This window comes from Sturnus vulgaris, chromosome 18 (genome assembly GCF_052056855.1).
Source record: "Sturnus vulgaris isolate bStuVul1 chromosome 18, bStuVul1.hap1, whole genome shotgun sequence".
NCBI lineage: Eukaryota > Metazoa > Chordata > Aves > Passeriformes > Sturnidae > Sturnus > Sturnus vulgaris.
In genome coordinates this window covers 3,294,596-3,316,605 of record NC_142260.1, presented here as the reverse complement: position 1 = coordinate 3,316,605, position 22,010 = coordinate 3,294,596, and the positions used below count along the sequence as shown (strand labels likewise).

The window sequence follows — 22,010 nt, the reverse complement described above, 5'->3', positions numbered from 1 at the left end:
AGAGGTCTGCGGTCTGAATTCATAAAATGCAAGATTACTGATCAATGCAAATGTTAATTGAATGGGAATGGATACATTTACACCTTTGTCAAATTATCTGAAGCATTAAATACATAATTTATGTGTGCTTTGTGGCTTTTATGCCAGCTTCAGTAATACTAAGTCATGTAAAACCTTCCTGGATCAAGACAGCCTTTATTTTTTCCTTTAAATAAATTTTAACATGAACGAATATATGCCAAGACAGATATTGCCACTGTATTTCTGATTCAATTATTAGGTGCTATAAAACTGGATTTACTGTACCATGAAGCTCTTGTTTACCATGTTTTAACAATCATAATGTCTTATAATGTTAAAATGCAATTTACTGTATTTTTTTTTAATTTAAGCTTTTCTAGCTGAAAAATTATAGTAAATGATTCAAAGTTACAATTGCAAGAAGGAAATTAACATCAGGGAAGAAGAGAACGAGTCTACCTGAACATCACAAAGTTAACATCAATTCCATTAAAGCTTCTTGTAGCTGTAAGAAAGGGGTCTTACCTTTCTCTTGATTACTGATGAGAACTTGAAGAGCTATGGCAGCTTCCACTTTCACAGGCATTTCCCTGTCATCTATCAGACACCTCCTCGTGAGTTCTAAGGCTGTCTGGAGATTCTGATCACTTTTAAATTTGACTTCACAGAAATAATGAAGAACCCAGCAAGCCTGGGAAAAAAAGAAAAAAGACATTGAAGAAATTCAGAGCTGCAAAACCTACAAACAGAATTATCAACTAACTGTATACCCATAACCTACACAAATCATTGAATCTGAGGTGCAGCTCCTGTTGAATAAAGATACTGTAAGACTTTGCAGTGATGGAGATGTTTGAGAGTGTGGAGGCTGGTCAGTGGGAGACTGTCCTGCAGACATCACTGGACCAGTACTATGATCTCAGGTTCATCTTTGGCCACAGGTTTTGTGTGAGCAGTACAGTCAATGTGCAAAACACACACAGACTCTACCACCAGACACAGACGGGAAACTGTGCACACAACGCTGCAGCCATTTCAAACTACCCTGGGGCTATCTGTAATCACATGTAAAAACTGGCACTCATCCCTGGAATAAGTGTACAATTTGTCATGAAAAAGGTGCAGAAAGGAGAGCATCTGTGAGAGGGAAGAAGTTGAAGATTTCTGAATTTTTCAATTGGAACAGACAGTGTCTCTCACCAGTAAATGCCACACTTTCTTACCCGTGCTCTCATGTAACCCAGCTCACTGCTGAAGAGAGGGAACACATGATTCTGCAACATATATTCCATCTGATCCTTATAGATCTTTTTCTGTCAAAATATTAAAAGGAAACACATCCGTTTAAAACTTGATATAAAAATATATTTCTATCCCAGCAAAAAAGTCACACATGATAAAGCATCAAGAGTGTAACAGAACCCTCAGACTTTTAACTGACACCTTTTTTAAAGTCAATTATGCAACAATGATCTCCTGTATTAGTGATTAAACTTGGATCCTGATCCTACATGGATTTTAGACACTTTTTCCCCATTTTTTGACCCCAAGGGACACCTTTCAATTGGCAGCACATTGGTATCAAAAGTAAAATCTGCTTAGAGCTGTGGTACAAATACAAGTCCATGCCATGCATCTATTTTCCTACCATTTTAACTGACCAACATCACTAATTTCATTTTATTTCCTCTCTTCTATACACAAAAAAGAGTTCATTAAATAGACAGCCTCTCGCTGGATGTATTTTTTTTCCTTCCTTCCACAAAAAAGGAAATGTAATTAAATGGTGTAGTAATTTTCACCAGAAGCACAGAACTTAAAGGAACTTAATAATCTGAACTTGAATATGACCTATAAAACTTCAGTAATTAAGTAATTAAGCTAGCATTAAACCCAAAACAATTAAGTTCAACAGCTTAAAAAACCTGGCAGCAATTCAGAAACTTGTGAACTCAGAGCTGTTTGTATTTCTTCTAAGGCATTATATGTTAGAGAAAGCATGGGAGGGGCAAAAAAAAAAGGATGAAAAGAACCATTGCATTTGTTCTGCTTACTTTTAGGAGGATTTCAGCCAAAGAACCAATCATATGTAAAGCACCATCTTTCTTTCGAGGATCAGCATTTGGCTCAGTAAGGATTTGATAACAAAAGCCCATTGTCTTCTGCAAGACCTAGATGACATGCAAGGTTAGTCAAAGTGTTCCAGTCAATCATCCCAGGTACCATTCTCTGTCCTCTGAAATGCTACAGTACCTAATAGCCTGCTCCAAGTCTGAAATTTGGGCAGTTTTGTGTCTTGGTTATAAACATAGAATATTCTATCAAGAATGGATCCTAGGGGAATTTCCAAATACAAAAATCATAAACAGACCAGTGCAAAATAAATTTGAAATTTCAAATTTTAGCGTACTATGATATGAGAGCAGAAAAGTAAAACTTTTATTAATAGCTCTTTCAGCAAATAAACTGAATTTAGCCAGTGGTATTTCAGTATAATCCTTGAACAGCTTACCTCTTTCCTTTTACTACATGATGTAAACAATAATGTCTGAGCAGCAGTTGTTGGAGAAATGAAGTCTTCAAATACATCTGTTAAATAACATTGTAACAGTTATAAATTCTGGTCCCTTACTACAGTTCACGATCCAAATGTATTTAATATAAAAAAAAGAGCACCCTTCAGGTGGTTAATCATGCTTTCTTGCCAGAGATATTTCAAGACCCAAGAGTGACACGTGGTTGGACACATATGTTTCATGTTTTTCATGATGACTGCCTCTACATGTCTCATTTGAAGTTCTCTATCTCTTAATTTTAAGATAAATCTTTTGTAACAGTAGAAGCAGACACAACAGTCAAATTGTGACATGGATGTTATTAGCTCTACAGGCCAGCACACGGAATTAATTGGGTTAAAAAATGCTCAGTTTCTCATTTCTCTGCAGAAGAGGATTATCAGAGCCTTGTGTAATGCCTGTAGTGTTTACAGGTATGCCTCTGACCTGAGGCATAAAAACTCCCAAACCCCTCAAGATTCCTTGCTCGAGCCACATAAACATTCCTAGTGGAGGAAAGAATTTGTTCAGGGAGTCTGAAGTATTTTTTTTTTTTGTTCCCAGCCTCAGAGGACTGCAGAGACTTAGAGTAAAGCCCAACATAAAGTATCAGAGCACAGGAGGTGCAATGGGACAGGTCTGGAGTGGCAGGATTACTCCATAATGTGTCGTTTACCACTGGGGTAAATCTGCTCTGAACTGTGCAATGGGTGAAATCCCCTAAGAAATCCAGGACCTGAAATATTAGCTGTTGTAAGGCATAACCTTTAAATGACATTACATTTACATTTACCTAGTTGTTATTAGCAAGACCAGGACTGTTTGACTGGTAATGAAAACTTTGTAAGAGCAAAAATGAAATACTTTTACAGTGTACAAACACCTCTGTCACTGTACAGTCACCTCTGCTGACTGTTGTATCCTCTCTCCTTTCCCTCAATATGTCCAAGTTAAGTATATTAACTTCTATTATTTGGTTAATACACTGTGTTTCTTTTTTTCTTTTTTTTTAAAGATTAAAGCCATCTCTTGTTTTCACAAAAACACCCCATAAAAATCCCATCTTTACATGAAATATTTTTTTTAACGTGGGTAGATTTCAAACACTCACCAAATTTCATGCGGATGTATTCATATGGATCTTCCTGCCAGAGCTCTTCATCAGCATCTGTATAGCACATCAATGGGAAAATAACATCCTGGATGATTCCCTGGAATAAAAAAAGAGATTGAAAACAGGTTAGCACTACTAAATCAATCTCTGCATTCTGTCCTGCATTTTACAAATTTTCTCCATCCTGTCACTTCCTCATATATAAGGTAACATTCTAAAACTATTTGGATTTTGAGTGGATTTATGTGGCACTTCACAAAAAAGCAGATCTTTTGTGGTTAGATAGAGTTACAACACAAGATACTAGATTGGCTTTGGATAATGGCATGTGGAGATGATTCAATGCCACAAATTCAGCAGCTGACACCATCTGCAAATACGTTGTGTTGCTGTGTTAGATTGCAATCCTTAAGAAATTAAAGCACAAAGGAGAGACAGCAATAAATTAGCTGGATTTGTTCATGTTTTAGGGTAACCTTCACTAAACTCTTTCCACCAGCAATTTATAAGAGAAGTGCCTAAAACGTGAATTGTAGCAAGGCTGGAAACACTGCACAGTAGACTGACTAATGTAGTCTTATATGTAGTAATGTAAGACTTCTGAGTCATTTAAGTATTACACCCCAAAAATGGCTTACTTGAATATGAGGTTTCAGATTCTTCCAGGTGACTGCATGAGACACTCCTTGATTGATATAATTCAGAGTTTGCTGCAGAACTCTAGGAGCCATGTACTGCTTTTCCTTGTATTGATACAGCACCTTCAGCAACACCTATAGAAATCAGATCTCATCAATAGCTTCTACTGAGCACAGACCCTTTTCACAATTCTACCCTCCCTCACAAGCCTACAAAAGAACCCCTGGAAACTGAACAAAACCCCCGTTTATTCATTAGGCTAAAATGGGTACTGACTAAGCCTTCTACCAAATGTCATTGTTCATTTTGTAAGACAATTTGCAGCTCATATTGGGTGTTTGTAGATCTTTTAAAAATACCATCCTTTAATAACACAAACCATACATGCTAATTCACCACCAACACACCCCAGAGAGCCTTGCCCTCTGAGGTTTATTATTCCATCTTCACTCTTTGGGAGCAGAAATTCACACTCAGCCACTGGATCAGAGCACTCTACACTCGCTCTGCTGATCTCATAGCCACGAAGCTGTGTGAGCAATGTGATCCATCAGTCACTCCCCTTGGCTTTCTGGCCTCCATTCTTCTCCTGAACTGGCATCCAGAACTCCTCACAGGGATCCACCCGTGTTCTAGTCCGTGGCTCTCCACAAGTAAGGTCATGAAAGGGACATGGGACCATGACCAGTAATTAAATTACACCTCACAGGAGAGTTTTGCATGGGTAATGCAAAGGGAATTCCCTGTAGCCCAACCCAGGTCAGTGGAAACACTGCACCTTCAGAAGCAGCATCATTAACTGGAGAGAAATGGCAAATCCCATTTCCAGAGTTTCATCTAAGTTTTCACACAAAATAAGCATTTTTTTTAAAAATCCAAACCGAAAGGGGCTGGAAAGATATCTATCAATCTGTAATATTACCAAAATAAAAATCTGGGGAAAACAAGATTATTTTGAAAATGAATGCTGCTGATACCATTTATTACACAAACACTGAACTGTTTTTCCCAAAGGAATTGCCTTGCACTTCAGTTTAAAGAGGATGCACTCATTCATCAAACTATTTACTGCTTTACAAACAGTTTTATGCTCTAGATGCTTTATCAGTTCCCAAAGTTTGAACTGCTCATGTTTAAGAACCTTCAGGATTTAGAGAGAAATTACTGGTTGGTAACAACATCTGAGTACAAGGTTTTGGTGGCAGTAGGTATTGGGTTAGGATAGAAAAGAATAGAGCAAAAGTTCAAACTTGCAGCTGTTTTGAGGACTAGCCAAGAAGATGCATGTAGTTTTATGATTCAGATGTAGTAGGTAAAGATATAAAAAAAATTAAGAAAATGTTTAAGAACTGCAGTGAGGAAAACAGAATGGACACTCTGGAGCAAATAAAATAAAATAAAATTCTGTATCAGTGCCAAGGAACTACAAGGCAGCAGTGTCCAACCAGGGCTTAGTTCTGGCTCACAAGAAGTGTCTTGAGCAAAACAGCTGCTAACACAAGGGATAAATTCAGGGTATTCCAGCTAGGCAGCTCAGCCTGGTTTGGACAAACTGAGAAAATTTAGCTAAAGTGAATGCTGAATGCTTGAAGTATACTTCAAGTATATACTTGAACCATCTGTAGTCTCATGCCTTATATTTATCTATTACTCCTTTACTAAAAGGGTGCAAACACTTTAGAGAACTCAATGAAATGTATTTTCCAAATTTGTATTTTCCAGTATTTTACAGATTTCCAGTTTCTGTAAAGAAACACATCCTGCTCAAAAATCTTGCACATTTATTTGACAGATTCCATGTCCTGAGCAGAGGCCCAAGATGTATCTTCTGCAGAAAAATGGAGGGCAGACCCTTAATACAGTCTGTCTTCCTAAACAAGTTACACTGTTGTTTAGGAACAAACTAAGCATGCTAAAGTATTGATTTTTTTAGCAGTTTTCTTTAAATACCTGAATTCTTAGGAGTTTCCTAGCTGCACTAACAGTAAGGATCAAACTTGATACAAAGAGACTATAAAGAAAAACAAGCATTTTGTCAAACTGTTAAAATTATCTTTTCAAATACTACTTTTGGCCATAGCCTTTTGTCAGAAGTTAATTTTATGTTGGAAGTGCAAAGCAATCAGTAAGGCCTTAAAGAACATGCAATAATTAATTATCTGTGTAATGTCACCTAGAGGTGACAGGTGAGCACCTCAGGAAGCAATGCTGACACCACTGGCCTGAGGGGAATGGTGGAATATATTGCCTCACACTCAGTGTGGAAAATATTTTCCATACTTTGGACAACCTTCAAAAAGCATGGATTTATGAGATACTTTCCCTACATTTCTTCTTCTAATGTCCTACAATTCACTCTAATTTCATTAGAAATTAAGGGAACTGAAACTGAACTAAGAACTGTTTGTCTGACTCAAAGGCTTTGAAGAAAACATTCTGCACTATGAGATTTTCATAGATCAATACTCTATTTATATTTGCAACATAATCACCTTAAAATAAAGGTATTTATGAACCAAATTCAAGAAAATTCTACATATACTCATCTCTTTCAGAAAAGAAAAAAATTGGTAGGATTTGTCTGAAGCTCATCTGAGGGCTTGTAAGTGGAAAGTGGACTGTGATGTGTGGCAAATGGATAATTTCTTTATCATTCTTTTTTTTAGCCCAGACATCACTGCTTTCCATACCAATGTGCTTGAAAAGAAACTGTGAGTAAGAGCAAGAAACCTTTTCAGCAAATAATGAAATGAGCAATCAGTACTAACTCCAAACTGATCCTAAACTCCCCCCACACTCAGTGATTCTTACTTGCTGAACACCAACAGCAAAGGCCTTCAGGAAAACTTCAGCAAACTCATTGTACTCCTTGGAAACATTACCAGGACTTCCATACCTGCAATTAGAAGCAAGTATGTAAACTCAAGGGTGCAGCAATATCACTGACTTGAATATTTGTTTGGGGATTTTTAAAAATAATAATGGAAGGGAAAATACCTCTCAAAGAGCCTAGCTAAGATATGCAAAGCCCACTTCTTGCATTTCCACCAAGGCAACTCAGGTCTATCATCTTCATCAACCTGAAGGGTTTCCTTTAGGAAAAAAAAATGCATTATATACCGATTATTCACAAAGAGTTTCCAATTATATGTAATTTGAGCAACTACATAGTATATCTTGCCATTTGCAAACCTGCACTTTGCCATTTGCACTTCTAGCTTAATAAAAGTATGAAATACAGCATTTCTAAAGTTAAATCCCATTAAATATGTCTAAATGATCAATACATTTTTGAAACAAGAAGCCAAAATAAGTTTTGCTATAATTCGAAAACAGAACTCGCACACAAGCTACATATTTTCAAAATTTGTTTAGTCTGTTTAAAACTCCCCATTTAGCCTAATCTTTTTTATTTATTATTTTCTTGGCATCTGTAGAGAAAAAAAGAATGCAGAAATAAAATACTAAACTGTTTAACATTCTAATGAAAGAAAAATACTTAAGCTTAAAGACATAAATAGCCAAAAGCCACTTACAGCTGGTACATCCCTATCAACAACAGTCTTCAAGATTTCTATCCATTCAGTCAGGTTTTGCTGATTTATCAACTCCAAAGGTAATGTATACTGGTTAAAAAAAGAAAAAAGGGGAAATTATTTTTTAAATTGTTTTCTAATAAATTTATGTTACTTTTACAGTTTGAATTTTAGCTTTCGAATCTTTGCCTACACTTGGCTACCATCAAAGATGAACAATTTACCTCAAAAACCAGGCTAAAGAACTCAACACAATCCTCAAAGGTGCTAGAGGTCTTTGCTCCAATTCACTGTGCTTATGCAATGCCAAAATGCTTCTTAAATGGATGTTACTCTAATTTCTGAAGCATTTTTAACAGCAGTTCCATTACAAACTGCTATATTTCCACTGGTAATTCTCTGTAGGTTGGCCTCCACAATCTGTCTCTGTCCTTAGACAACTAATTTTCTCTCTGGTTTTCCAGCAAACACCCTACTTTAGAGGATGGCATGTGTAACTTTTATCTAATGGCAACCAGGAATAGCACTGTTCAAAAGTAAAAGCACAAGACAATCAGAAAGTTGTGATTCATGGAGCTGAGTAGTAGGGAAAATGATTCAGATGTAATCTAATCCTGTAATATTTCTGTCATTCACTATTTTAAGGAAAAGCATAATGCTTGAAATTATTGTTCAAATACATACAAAGTATTTTACCTGGACAAGGGCATAAAATATTTTGAAGATCTGTTTCTGGATGAGGACAGACTGGTCTGATGGGTCATTCAAGAGCTGAATGAAGCTGTCCTTCAGGACTGGCAGAAAATGTTGCATGGCAGCTATCAAGGGACTCCGCTCCTCTGGTTTCTTGTACCTTTAGAGAAGAACAAAACCAGTTTTGCAGTTTTCAGGCAGCTTTAAATTGAAAAACCTTACCTTGCCCCAGTGTAGGCACAAGTAGGTTATATGACAGCTCCTAACAACCTGTGATTTAAAAAGAAACCCTAGGCAGTTCCTGTGACAGAATGGGAAATAAAGCCATAGCCAGACGGTGTTACAGATGAGAAATACATTAATCAGACTTCACAATTTATCAAAATATTTGCAGAAGCTAGATTGCTTCACTGACACTGGATAAAGCAAACTGAGAAGTCTCTCACAGACTGCCACTGATGGCTCTCACATGTCACCATTTAATTTGCCCAAAGCCAACAATCTGATAGAGAAGGTGAGATTCCAGACTGTGGGGCAGACTATGAGCAGGCTTTAAAATAAAACCCCAGACTTTCTATGCTGGGGACAGCCCACCAGCTTGCCCATGCTGAGAGCAAGGTTCCACTTCTTTTCTCAAACATCTCAAAATTCCTGAAAAGAAACAAAGCTACATTTTGAAATCTTTGCCCCAAATTTTAACTTCTACACAAGAAACTCCTAATTGATTCAGGAGTTATCACAGCAGAGCAGGATCTTGTCTATGCTGGTGATGACAATAACAAGGTAAAACATCATCTTATGATTGTACATTTATTTCTTGATTCAGCAATCAATACTTGTCAGACTCCTGGACTTCTGTGGGAAATTTCTGGGTTAGAGGATTGAGCTTTGGTATGGTTTGTTTTTCAAACGTATTTTTTGTAGACTTTTCACTAATATTAAATATCAATACTCAGCTTCCTAAACAGTGGCAATTTTCAGAATATAACAAGAAAAAGACTACTCAATCTGCTGCCAGATGGCATGTTCTGTAAGAGCTACTACAAAACACTGAGCTCCAACATCCTGTTCAATAATAATTTTCATGCATTTTCTGAATCAGAAACCCAAACATTAAGATTAAATGTTGCTCAGGAAAATTCAGTTTCTAATTTTCACCAAAAAAAGGAAAAAGTCTAGAAAAAACTACTATGCAAAGAGCAGCTGTTTGATCTTGCTGGCTGAATTTGAAGGGATTAAAAGCTCCAAGATATTTAGGTCCCATGTTAAGGGGAAAAAAAAAATCAAAACCTTAAATATTCCTACAACTCAGGCAGTAAGAAATTGATCAAAGCCATAACATTTCACAGATTCGTGTCCCACTACACTGAAATGTGCACATTCCTACAAGATTGGTGACACGAAACTCACCCTTGGTGACTCCACCAGAAAGCTGAGCAAGCAGGAGCAGTCTGAGCTGAGACTGCAGACACACCTGGTACCTTACCACAGTGACTGCACTCAGGTCTCTAAATATGGATTTCTATCCTCATCATTCCCTGCCACTGAACACTGCTTGATTTACAGCTCACACATCTCCACGACATATTTGGTTAAAGATGTTTAAGCTGAAAAATCAAGTGAGAATTTTTTTGCTTTCCTTTCCTATCAGGACTTGTAATTTTCAGCCACTAAGTAAACTCCCAATGGGGTTACAAAGATCTTTATGGCATTCCTGTAAAAGTATTTTTGACAAACTGACATTCACTGCTTTACACTGATTGACGTAAAATTCATGAAATTAGATGGAAAATTTTCCATGCAACATTTTAAATCAAGAACCTGAAACAAATGTTATGCATTCCAATGCTTTGAAAGAGTAAGTTGTGGATTCCATCAGTTCCACTATTACAGTTCTCTGATTCCAGGATTGTCCTTTTTTCTAATCAACCAAGTGATCAAAGAAAAGTCAGTTAACTCAGTCTGAGCTCCCAGTGTTACACACTTTGAAACCTTTCTGTGGTTACTGTCACCAAGTACTAGAGTACAAATCGTTTAATAGTTTAAAGCTGATTTAAGTTAAAAATTTCTGCAAGTCATGATTTTGAGCAGACTTTCTTACTGCCATAAATCCATAAAAAATAACTACCACATTAAGGTTTTAAAACACCTGTTTTTTTCTGAATTCAAACTTTGAATGAAGGTAGTATTTCTGTAATTTTTAGTGGAGAAGATACATGAGCCAGCATCTGCATGGCAAGAAGTCAAGAACACTAAGATTGCATTTCCATCACCTTTCTCCAGTCCCACAGACAATTATACATGGTTACAATATACACACAGTACAAAAACCAGACACCAATATATTAATTCTGCTGGTTTATAAGGAAAAAGACCAGAAAGAACTTACTCATAGTTTTTCACAAGTTGATAAAGACAGAGAAGAATTCCAAGCCAACAAGCACTATTATCAGACTGGAGATAAAATCCAATTTTCTCCACAACTGCAGTCCAGCGACTTGGATAATCATACTTGATAATGTGGTGAATGCAAGTAGTAAGCTGTACTCTGGAAATCAAAAGCACAATTAAATAAATTACCACTGTTATTTTAATAGTATTATTGTACTGTTGAAGCAGCAAATACTGTCCATACTGAAGACTTCCTTTTTGTTTTGAAGGTTTAGGTTCTGTAGTTTCTGCTTAATATTCTCCATTTAAGGAATTTTAAATTTCTACATGCTACACAAGCTGAAAACTGTTTTTCCATCTACATTAGTTCTATGTTTAGGATACACAGTGTGTGACAATGATTCTTAGCACGTGGGTGATCTTGGCTGGTGAAAAATAAAGAAAGAAACCCAACAGAATTCATGCAAAAGCTAAAAGTGTGCACCTGATGAGCTCAGGAGAGTGGATAATGGCTTCTACAATGTTCTCACGGATACAGTGTCTGTCTTCTTCTGGGATGGAGTAAGGTGGGATCTCTCCTGGAGCACTTTCACGGTCTGGCCAATACTGGGTTATCATATTTTTCAAGTAGATAACCCCTGTGAAACAAGAGTGGCAAATCAGCTGACAGCCATTCAAAGCACAAAACAAACACACATCTTGCAAGCAAATATTTTCTGGAACAAAACCGACCAAAATTACAAAAGCATTGGCCCTTCCTAAGCAGGAGAACCAAAATACATAAACCATGCAAGGTATTAACCAAATAATTTACTAAATTAATACCCTTTCACCCATTTCATATAAAAATACTAAAGGTATTTGCTTTTGTCTGTGATTCAGGCAATTAGTTGTGAAACTATTTAGCAACACACTTCTGAAAAATCCATTATAACGATTTTCTCAATATTTTCATTAAACTGAGAAAGAAAAGCTGATCAATATAATGATAACCTAAAACATCCCTTGTAAGCAAAAAAAAAAATCTAATTAAGTTTGTGCTAAAGGAAGGAATGCAAGAGAAACAGAGCTCCTTTATACCCAGGTTATGGGCTACAGCAATTTGTAGCTATCATGCTCCTGGAACGAACCCTGCATTTACCATTTGACAACCAAATCCAAACTGCTTGTGTGGCAGAATATAAATCCCAGCACTTAGAAAAGTACTTACAACATGCAACAGGAAATCTCAAATGGCAAACTGGTAACAAAGTTACCGTTAATCTAATTCTACATAAAAGTCCCTAAAGCAACTTCTCTTCCTAAACTTCACGTGCACCTTTTGAAGATTCAGAAACCAGAGGGTTTCTGAAATTGTCTGCAGGGGTCAATGAAATACTCAGCAGATTATCACAAGACCGAAGTGAGAGAGACTTCAGCCAGCCCTCAGAGGGATTTGTCATTAATGGCCTTGCAAATTAATGCTTACAGACACAAACTGTCAGTAAGCTGGGCCTTCAATGAGCCATCCCCACTCTCCACTGGATGCTTTGGGGTTTAATTGGCTTACATGGAGGAGGGTGAAATTTCAGAGGTTTTCTTCAAACTTCTTTTTGCATGCTGTATTTGTAAAGCAATAAGATTTTTGAGTCATCATTTGAATGGTACCTCCAAGCAGTAAGATAAAAATGCAAGCTAAGTTTAGGCTACAACTTAGAGTAGTCTGCTACATGGATGTCCAAATAAACAATCCAGATCACACCCTCCTGACCAGTGAGAAAACCCACTGAAGTATTGTACTAAAAACCTCTATCAAGTCATTCGAGCAGCTTTAAGGTGATGTTTGGAGCTGTCAATAATCAACATCCAATTCTACTGATGGCTCACTTGCAAATAAGGGTTCCAAAAGACATAATTTATTTTCTTCCACTTAGTATGTTTAGAAACATCAGTGCTCCCAGTTACAAGTTTAAATGACCTCCTTGGACCAAATAAGTGCACCATAAACCATTCTGCTTTCCCCAGGAATGTTCACAAAAGATAAAGGGGAAGAATCATTCCAAGAGCCAGACACACCTTTTCCTTCTGTCTTCTTACCTAGTGTATGGTGCCAGATAATAGTTCATGATGACTGTAATTTGAGCAACTCCCAACTTCTGAGTGCTTGACATTGAAACCATTAGAATTCCTTAACAGTATCTGCATGTGTACTTGTGTGTATGCACCATTAGAGTAGATACAATGAAAAAAATATTTGAAAACTTGCCTGCCTGTCTCACTGGTAAATCCAGTTGCTCGGACATAGTGATCTGAAGCAGAGTTGAAACAAAGTTCACTGACTTATGAGCCTATGGAGAGGGAAAAAAAAAAAAAAAAGTTAAGTTTTAGAATACTCCCATTAAGTTTTACAATATCTTTATAATGATGTAATGCAATCAATAGAATACCAGCAATTCAGCCAGTTGCACAGGAGTCAGCTAATCAGCCAGAGCATTCCAAAGTTTTGTGCTCACTGTATTTTGAAGACAGCAAGGGGCAGGAAAAACCCTACTGTTTAAGGTAAGAGTTGAAGAAATCAGAGCAGGAATCAGCCTTCCACAGTGGCCAAACATGTTCTCCATTCAGAACAAACACTTGAAGCAAGAGCACCTGAACAGCCCGAAAAACCCAAGCACAGCAAGTTTGCAGTGACCTTTAGCAAGGTAGGAGTTCATTATATAACAAGCTAAGGAACAGATGGGAACTATGTTTTAAAACTAAGTCCAACTCCTACTTCATCTTTGTGAAAAACCAGTTTCAAGGGACCACTGATGCACTACTGCAGCTGTCCATAGAACTACACAACAGCAAAGCAACAACAGGGAGATCCAAATGGAGACACATCTGCAGAGTAACAACTTCCCAAGGATTTGCAGGAGTTTCACTTAGAAAGAAAACAAAACATATTTTTTTCTTACCATAATGAGAACTGGCACTGATATATTAAGAACTGGATTGTATTTTCAATGAGGAAACAAACCTTAATTTATTGTAACACCCTATATCCACCTTTCCCAAGCATCAAGAACTCCAGACAATGAATTCATTTTGCTGGGAAAAGTGAGTTGCAATCCTTAAAAACTAAACTCTGCTTTTCTTAACTGAAACCAAACAAAATTTTCCTCAAGGTGAAGACTCCATGGAAACGAGTTACAGTGGCAAATCCCTATTTTATGCAGGGAAAAAAAAATCACGAGGGAGGACAAGGCCTGGACCACTTATCCACAAAGGTTGTGGGACCTCATCCTTAGAGATATTCTGTTGGACAAGTCCTGATCCACCTCACCCAACTTAGAAACAGCTTTGCTTTTCTGCTTTATCTTCACTTATGTGTCAATGGTGTTTCCTATGTTCTTTGCTGTTCCCCTATCAAAGACAACTGCATAGATCCACATAATTTAACCTGTTGTACTCTTAGGAAAACACCTCTTACTCATTTGTTACTCTCAAAACCATTGAAATTACACTATTTATGAAAACCAAATGGCTGCATCATATAGTACAGCAACTTCATATCCTAAAGAGAAATTATCAGAAATTATCCTCCCATTGCTTTAGTAGGACCAAAAGCTCTTCAGTGAGAAATGATGTCAAGATTCCTCCTAAGCTCATTCCTGCAGTACTAGAATGTTCTCTTCAACTTTCATTTTCCTGAGCAAGTATCTCCAACAGGTTCCAGTACAAATAATTGTCAAAGGGACAGCTTGGGACATGACATTGGTAATCAGATTTGGTGAGTGTAGCTTGTTTTCTGTCTCCTGTTCTCTAAAGCAGATTTGAAATAAGAACAAATTTGACTTAAGAATCTTCCCAAAATGTTACACACTGTTGTACACCTTCAACCTGTGCACTAAAACTCTACAGGCTCCAGAGCACCCAGAAGCGTCTGGTCCCACTGAAATGTTTATTTGCAGAGTGTGATTTGATGAACTGAGAGTAACTGACACTGCAATATGAGCACATGTCCTGCTGACCCATGTCCCTCTGATATTCCCCAAGCCCTCAAGAAGCAAACACACTTTCAAATGAGAAAAATAATAAAAAAAGAGCAAATGTCTTTAACAGCCAAGCTGAATAAATAAATTTAAAATAAAATCTCTTAGTTGGGTTTGAGTTCTCTTACAGCTCCAGGCCCGTTAAGTTCCTCCTTTCCTTAAGGAACATTAATAGACACACAGAGTCCTGCAGCACATTCCAAATGACATCAGACCCTAATTCAGCACAGCACTCAATTATACACTCAACATTAATGTCAGCGGAAGTGCTCCTGGATTTAACGTGCTGCAAACATGAAGAAAGCTTTCAGTTTCAATAACCTTTAACTCACCTACAGATAAGGGCATATTAGTCTGCATAAAATGGACTTAAAAGTGCAAACTGATGTCTTTCCACAAGGGCTATAAGCTTAGGATACCTTGTCTACAGTGAAAATTTGCAATGTTTGCAAAGTCAGAAGCGTTTAATCCTATAATTTAAAAAATGAAGGATTACTTTGCCTTTCCCATGATAAATGACTGCTATTCTTACAATAAAAACCATCCATTTCAGCAACAAATACGGAAATAATGTTTAAGAGCTACTAAGGAACTAACAGGAAAACCAAAAGAAATTAAATTAAAATATCTTCTGTCTTAAAAGAAACAAAAAATAGACAGCAGTGTACAAAACTGCCACACGCTAAAATTTAGTAAAAAACCAAAGAATGTTTTCTTCATTTACAAAGCCAGGAGTGAGCCTGTGCCTACAGCAGGCCACAGAAGCTCCCTAGAAATACCAATTCTATTATGATGTGGCATTAATATATTTTCATTGAGTTCTTTGAACTATAGCAAGCTTTAAGGGACAAAACCGAAACATCCACACCATTATCTGTTTTTTAAGGTTTTTAAAAGATCTTACAAGTCTCATCCTTATTAGCATCTGAAGCACCAGACTCAACCAACCTCGAGGATGAACTGCTTTATCACCTTTAGTGGTTCAAAGCAGATTCAGCAGAGATATAATCTGTGCTTTTAATACAAGTAAAATACCTTGTACTTGCCAAGGAAAGCCTGCTCTTAATCCTCTGTTAAGACCTACATTCACACAGAGCTACATTAACACTTCCATGCATTCTCCGTGGAATATCAAGGACTCCCAAACTCTTCACAATGACCTCCTTCCCAAGCCACTGAAAGGAAAGTGATTGCAGAGAAACTGAGATGAGCAGGGATGAGTAAGGACAGCTCCATGAACACAAGGCTGAACTGACTGCTCAAATCAAACACCAAGTACCAAATCACCTCTCACGTGCTCCCCTGCTCTGCTTCACTCTTAGAAAGAGCATCCAATGTTTTACTGGCACTTGGAAAAAAACAACTGAACCTAAAATAAGACACCACTACTGGTGCCTTTTTGTATCTACAGCATTAAAAAAAACACTGAATCCACATCTCTTTCAGCTATTTCCATCGTTAATAATTTTACTCCCCCAAGAGGGCTGCCTCCCAGGACAGCATGCTCCTCTTCACCGACCACACTGCTAAAAAAAAGAACCATCCCAAAAACCACACCTATTTTAGGTTCATTTTTGAACTAAAATCAAGATTTCACAATGGTTACTATCATATGCTCTAAACTGCATGAAGAACAGAAAACTTCTAAGACTTAGAAGTTTTGACATTGATAAAATTTTGACTTTTATTCTGTTGTTCCTTGTTTACAAGTACAGTTTAAAAGTAAACATTAAATTTAGAGAACTACAGTATAATAGTTCACAGAAGTCAGTTTTCCAGCATTTAACTCAGCATTTAAAGAAAAACAAAACCAAAACTCATGTCAAGTCCTTCCCCCTTACAAAAGGTTCAACATGCCATGTCACTGGTATGACTTTGCTGTCTAAGAGCCAAAGAATTCGGGGACTTTTCCCAAGAGCAATCTTTGCTATGCAGCCTGGCTAGCTGAGGAATGTGTTCTATCAGACCACAAACCTTGCACCACTGTCTGTTAATACCAATCACTGCTCCAGAACACACAATCTTTTTGCACAGCCCATTGCAGTTTTTCCTGGCAGGGTTTCTTTGTCAGACACGTGCTAAAATAGACTTTTGAGAAAAGTGTCTTACCAGCTGCATAATCCAAAAGAAGAATGAAGCTCAAAGTTAACATTGAAGAGACCAGTTCGTGGCATGTGAACTATGAATAGTTAATTAACGTGTGGAAAAGCACTTTTACTCCAGCAATGATACTCACTACAGTAAGTTACATTAATCTCTAATGCTGGAATATTCATCTCTCGCACAAAGCTTTCGTGCCTCTAAATGATAAAAACAAGTTTCATCTTGGGTAAAAAGGCCTCCATGCATTCTTTTCAGACATCAGGAAGCTGACATACCATAACAAACACACTACAGTAGGCACCTCCTTTACAGTTTCCCAAAAAAGCAGAACAGATGAGCAACACTTACTATATGCTGCTGAGCTGGAACCCCAGGTTATTTATATAGCTATTCAAAGTAGCACACATGTGAATAAAGGCTAATATTTTAAAAATAAAGTAGATTTAAAAAAAAAAAAAAAAAAGAAGAAGAAGAAGAATTCAATGCTTCTCCTCCGTTCTAGTTTTGGGGGGGGGGAAAAAAATCTGCATGCAATTTTTCATCTGGGCCATAGCAGGACACAACTATTACACTGAGATGAAACTGTTTTCTTACAGAAAGGTAAGGTCGGGAGCTGTAAGGCCACGCTGAATCAGCAAATTGCCCTGTAGCACTCTTTTAATTTTGTTTTAAGAACTCAGCAGGTGTGGAAGTCACTCTGACCTCAGGTTTTTGCAAGCCAGCTCTGCCACCGCTTATGCAGCTACAATGTATATGCAAACGGAGTTTAATGTCCAGGAAAGATACACACACACTTATCAGTTCCTGCAGACACCCCTGATGCTCCTTTCATCACTATAGTGTCTGCAAGTTTAAAGACTTTCTGCTCTAGGGGCTGAGGAAAAAGCAATGTGCTCCTGGCAGAGGCTTCTAGGCACACACAGGAATTATCTGCTCAGTCTGGAGAAAGTGGCAAGTGGCCCCTTCTGCTCGGATTTTACCTCGTGCTGGGCAACCTGCACCAAGAAGGAAACTTCTTCCTAGTGGAGCCAGGGCTCCCTCTGTTCCTTACTGCCCCCAAGGGGATTCCTGGAGTTGGACCAGCCTTGGCATATGCAGCCTAAAACACCCTTTTCCCAACTCCCCTCATCTAGCGCGAACCAGGATATACAGATGGCAGATGAGGGAAGTGAAAGTAACCAAGTACTTTGGGTAAAATGTCACACCAACAACTTCAAAAGACACCCCATGATCTGATAATTAAAGCAAAGAAACGTGCTCTGTTCTTTTTCTCACACTACAGTGTAGAACTGTAGATGTTACACATGTGGACCATGTTAAAAAAGGTTAAAAAATAATTCAAGCTGGAGGTAACATTATAAATACCTCACCCAAAGTAACCATAGCATTCCAGCACTTGGAAAATCCTGTCTGAAAGACTCCATGTAAGAAGCAGCTTCCACCTTCCCCTTTGACAACCTTCCATTCCTGAACTCTCGGCAGTTAAGAGTCCAATCATTTCATGTAGCCATTCCATCCTTCTGACATTTGTAGCTGTTAAGCAGGCAGTGAAAGGCACTGAACTAGGCCCCACTGCACTGTTAAATCAATGCTGATGGTGGCCAGCCAAAAAGATTTCTTCTTTATCCTTTCCCTGTTACTCATATTAGAACATGAAAAACCTTAAATGTAACTTCTGAAAGTCATTTTCCAATAGAGCATCAGGATGTCTTCCTAAACAAACTCTGCTGAGCTCTGACTTACAAAAAATTTTGAGTTATAGGGGATTGCAATTTTTTCCCCTGAACATTGTCAGATGCAAAAATTGAGTTGCTAGTCTAAAAAGATGTCTTACTAGCTCACACACAGAGGTTAATCTCAGAGACTTACACGACATATCACAGTGAAGTTATAAATTCCCTGGAATTACAAAAAAAAAAAAAACCTGCAAGGAAAATATTATCTAGCAACTGCACCTTTATAAATATGTTGATATTAAAAGATGAAACAAGAGTGTCATTCCACAACTGCATAGTTAAAAATATCTATTTTCATCACAATTTCTGAGAAACACTTTCTACATGGAACACAAAGACTATTTCCAAAGGCAGCAATGTCTTCCTGCTGCTCTCCAGAAGCTTACTTGAAGAGTCTGGTAAAACACAGCTCTCCCCTGTGAGACAGAGACAGAGATGGGTGAATACCTCAGGGTACCCCACCAGCTGAAAATTCTCAAGACACAGGAGCCAGTGATCTCATTCCCTGTAACTTCTTTTTACAGTGAGAAAAGTAAAGACCAAGAGACCGAAATATCTGCTTTTTAACATTATCTCAACTCTGAACGTTCTCACAGCCTTTTATGTGCAGGCAATATAACCTGATAAAACTTAGTGAAAGGAGAAATAAAACATAGAATGATTCATGATTTAACCAAGGTGAAAGGAAAAATAATAAGAGCCTGGAGAAATCAAGAATCATACTCTCCAATCCCCTTCTCCAGTCAGGAGAACTTTGTTGACTGATAGGATATGGTGAAGACAGATCCAAATACTTGGTTAACTCTTAGCTACTTAGCTGTCTCTTGCACTAATCAGGAATATCAATTACTGACTGATGCAGTCTTTACTGGCAAGGTAAAATGACCATTCTGTTGAAAGCCAGTCTCATCAGCTCAACAGAGGCATTTCTGACAAATTAAAGGTAAACTGAAAGGTCAAGCAAGGACAACTATTAAGCTATAAAAACACCTGTGCAGACTGGCCATGTGCAGGACAGTGTTCACTGCTGTGTGCTCTCATCTTTACAGAGAAAGAGACCCCCATACCTGTAATTAAGTATTAACTGGTAACAGAATTGCTCTAACATTCAACAAATTTAGACCAGCATCCTGCAAGGAAATGCATAACTGACTTCAATAAACCTAAGTAAAACCAAGACCATGCATGCTAAAGCTGCATGTATGTGTAAGTGCTTGCAGACTCCTGGTTTAGCACATATTTTTAACACAAAATATCTGTGAAAGATTAGTGATGCTCCACTTTCCACAACAAAGAATTCTTACACGCTGGTTCAATAATATCTGGTGTTTTTAAAGGGGCACGAATAGTCAGATTTTATGCCAATTTAGCACTTGTATAGTACACGATGGACCATGGGGTTTTGATTCCAAAATGAGAACAAAAGCCAGTGGCCAGCAAGCACGATCCTTCCTGCAAGAGTTTGCCATTTGCTGAAGAACCCGTCTGGCAGTGAACGTTAATTTCCTGCACCTTCAGCAACTCAATACCTGCAGAAAATAACTAAAATAGATTTCAAGCAAGTTACTATACATAAATATTGACATCCATTGAACACACACACAAAAAAAAAAAAGGCATTTTGGGGCCAGCTTAAGATTTCAGAGATATTAATATTACTGTCTGTAGAAGCCATCACATTTTTGATTTAAATAACAAACACTAACATACTTTTTAACAGAGTACATGGAAAAGACAGACAATTACTTTATACAAGCTTCAATTAGTCACTGAGTAGCTTTAGAGCTATCTATTTCAAAGGTATCTAACATCTATTTGCCATTCACTTATTAAATAACATGCAGGAATCACTTTTTTATTTTCTGAGAAGCTATACCTTTAGCTTTTGAAATTTTCTCCACTGCCAGCAGAACATTTGGCCCATCTTTATCTAAGCTCTGCTGAACATCTGTTGCATTGCATGAGTATTGCCAGGCCTGAAGTCTGCTTAGGAGCAACAAGGAAAAATGTGTATGGAAAAAGCCAACTAAAAAGCTGCCACACAGGCTTATCCTTCACCTCCTCCATCAAGACATCCTCTTTCCTCTGGGTCAAACACTAACACGCTTTTGTTCTCCAAATGTCTACAAGCCCCGTGGCTGTGTCTCATCAGTAAAGTTTTCACTTTATGGTTAAGCAGAACAAAAATATAATCCTCTTCCAAAACGGAGGTTCCTGGTACTGGGACCTGCCGGGTTTTTACACGCCGGTCTGGCAGGTGAGTGCAGTGCAAGCGGAAGACACAGCTGGGCTGGGAGCCCCGTGTGCCCCCGTCCCTTGGACACGTGTCCGTGTGCGGCCAGGGAGCACAGCTCCGCCGGCAGCCCTGCTGAACCCGGAGCACACAGATTTGGAACTCCAACACCGCCAGGCTGCCAGATCTGATCCTCGGCTCAGCCCAGGCCACTCTTACAAGATGCCCGGCTTGCCAAGCGATGAGGCTCTTGCTACCTCCTTCCTCGCTGACAAATTAGTGCTTTCAACACCCAAAGGCTGATTTCGCTTAGATGGTCCCGGGCAGGGCTGTGTCCAGCGGGAGCCACCGAGGGAGGGCCTGCACAAGGGCGCTTTTAAACCCTCAGCGGATCACCCTTTGCCCGGCCGAGCACGCAGACAATGGAAACAATTTGTTACAGCCGAGAGAGGCACGGGGGCTCGGCCGCTTTCCGCCGCTGCCCCCCGCCCGAGCAGCCCCGCCCGGGCCGGCCCGGCCCCGCTGCCATGTGCGGGGACAATGCGCGCCGGGCCCGGCCTGCGCCCGCCGGGACGCGCCCGCCGGGAAGGGGCCGCGGCCGCGGGCGGACGGGCCGAGGAGCCGGGGGGACCCTCCCTGCCCTCCGCCCCCGCTCCCAATCGCCCGGGCCGGCCTCGTCCCCGCTCCCCAGCGCCGCGGCCCCGGCCCAGGCCCGGCGGCGCCCTCACCTCGTTGAGCTGTCGCTCGGCGGCTTCGCGCAGCGCCGGGTCCATGGTGCCGCGCAGGGCCTCGATAATGCCGCTGGGGTCCATGGCGGGGGCAGTGCGGGGGGCGGAGGGCAGGGGCCGGGGCCGCGCCGAGCGCACATGGACCCGCCGCCTCCAGCGGCCGCCGGCGCGAAAGGAAGGGAGAGCGCCAAGAGCCCGGATAGAGCTGCCCCCGCTGCCGACGGGAGCGGCGCCCCTTCCGCCGCACG

At 39.2% G+C, this 22,010-nt stretch overlaps 1 protein-coding gene and 1 non-coding gene across 2 annotated transcripts in view; both read right to left on the bottom strand.

Annotated features, from left to right (window-relative positions):
* IPO7 (importin 7) overlaps positions 1 to 21,998 on the bottom strand; it is a 32,460-nt gene extending 10,462 nt beyond the window's left edge. Inside the window, exons 1-14 of the mRNA XM_014876320.2 lie at positions 21,763 to 21,998; positions 13,195 to 13,276; positions 11,434 to 11,587; positions 10,948 to 11,106; positions 8,562 to 8,718; positions 7,866 to 7,955; positions 7,327 to 7,421; positions 7,141 to 7,225; positions 4,329 to 4,463; positions 3,688 to 3,787; positions 2,534 to 2,610; positions 2,076 to 2,192; positions 1,245 to 1,334; positions 547 to 712 (exon numbers count right to left, since the gene is read on the bottom strand). Of these exons, the coding sequence (XP_014731806.1) occupies positions 547 to 712; positions 1,245 to 1,334; positions 2,076 to 2,192; positions 2,534 to 2,610; positions 3,688 to 3,787; positions 4,329 to 4,463; positions 7,141 to 7,225; positions 7,327 to 7,421; positions 7,866 to 7,955; positions 8,562 to 8,718; positions 10,948 to 11,106; positions 11,434 to 11,587; positions 13,195 to 13,276; positions 21,763 to 21,846 (1,591 nt within the window). The 5' untranslated portion in view covers positions 21,847 to 21,998. The remainder of the gene's footprint in view (positions 1 to 546; positions 713 to 1,244; positions 1,335 to 2,075; positions 2,193 to 2,533; positions 2,611 to 3,687; positions 3,788 to 4,328; positions 4,464 to 7,140; positions 7,226 to 7,326; positions 7,422 to 7,865; positions 7,956 to 8,561; positions 8,719 to 10,947; positions 11,107 to 11,433; positions 11,588 to 13,194; positions 13,277 to 21,762) is intronic.
* On the bottom strand, positions 869 to 1,049 carry LOC148221692 (small nucleolar RNA SNORA23). The gene has a single exon (XR_015807605.1). It is a non-coding gene; the product is annotated as a small nucleolar RNA SNORA23 (small nucleolar RNA).
* Positions 21,999 to 22,010: the final 12 nt, after the last annotated feature.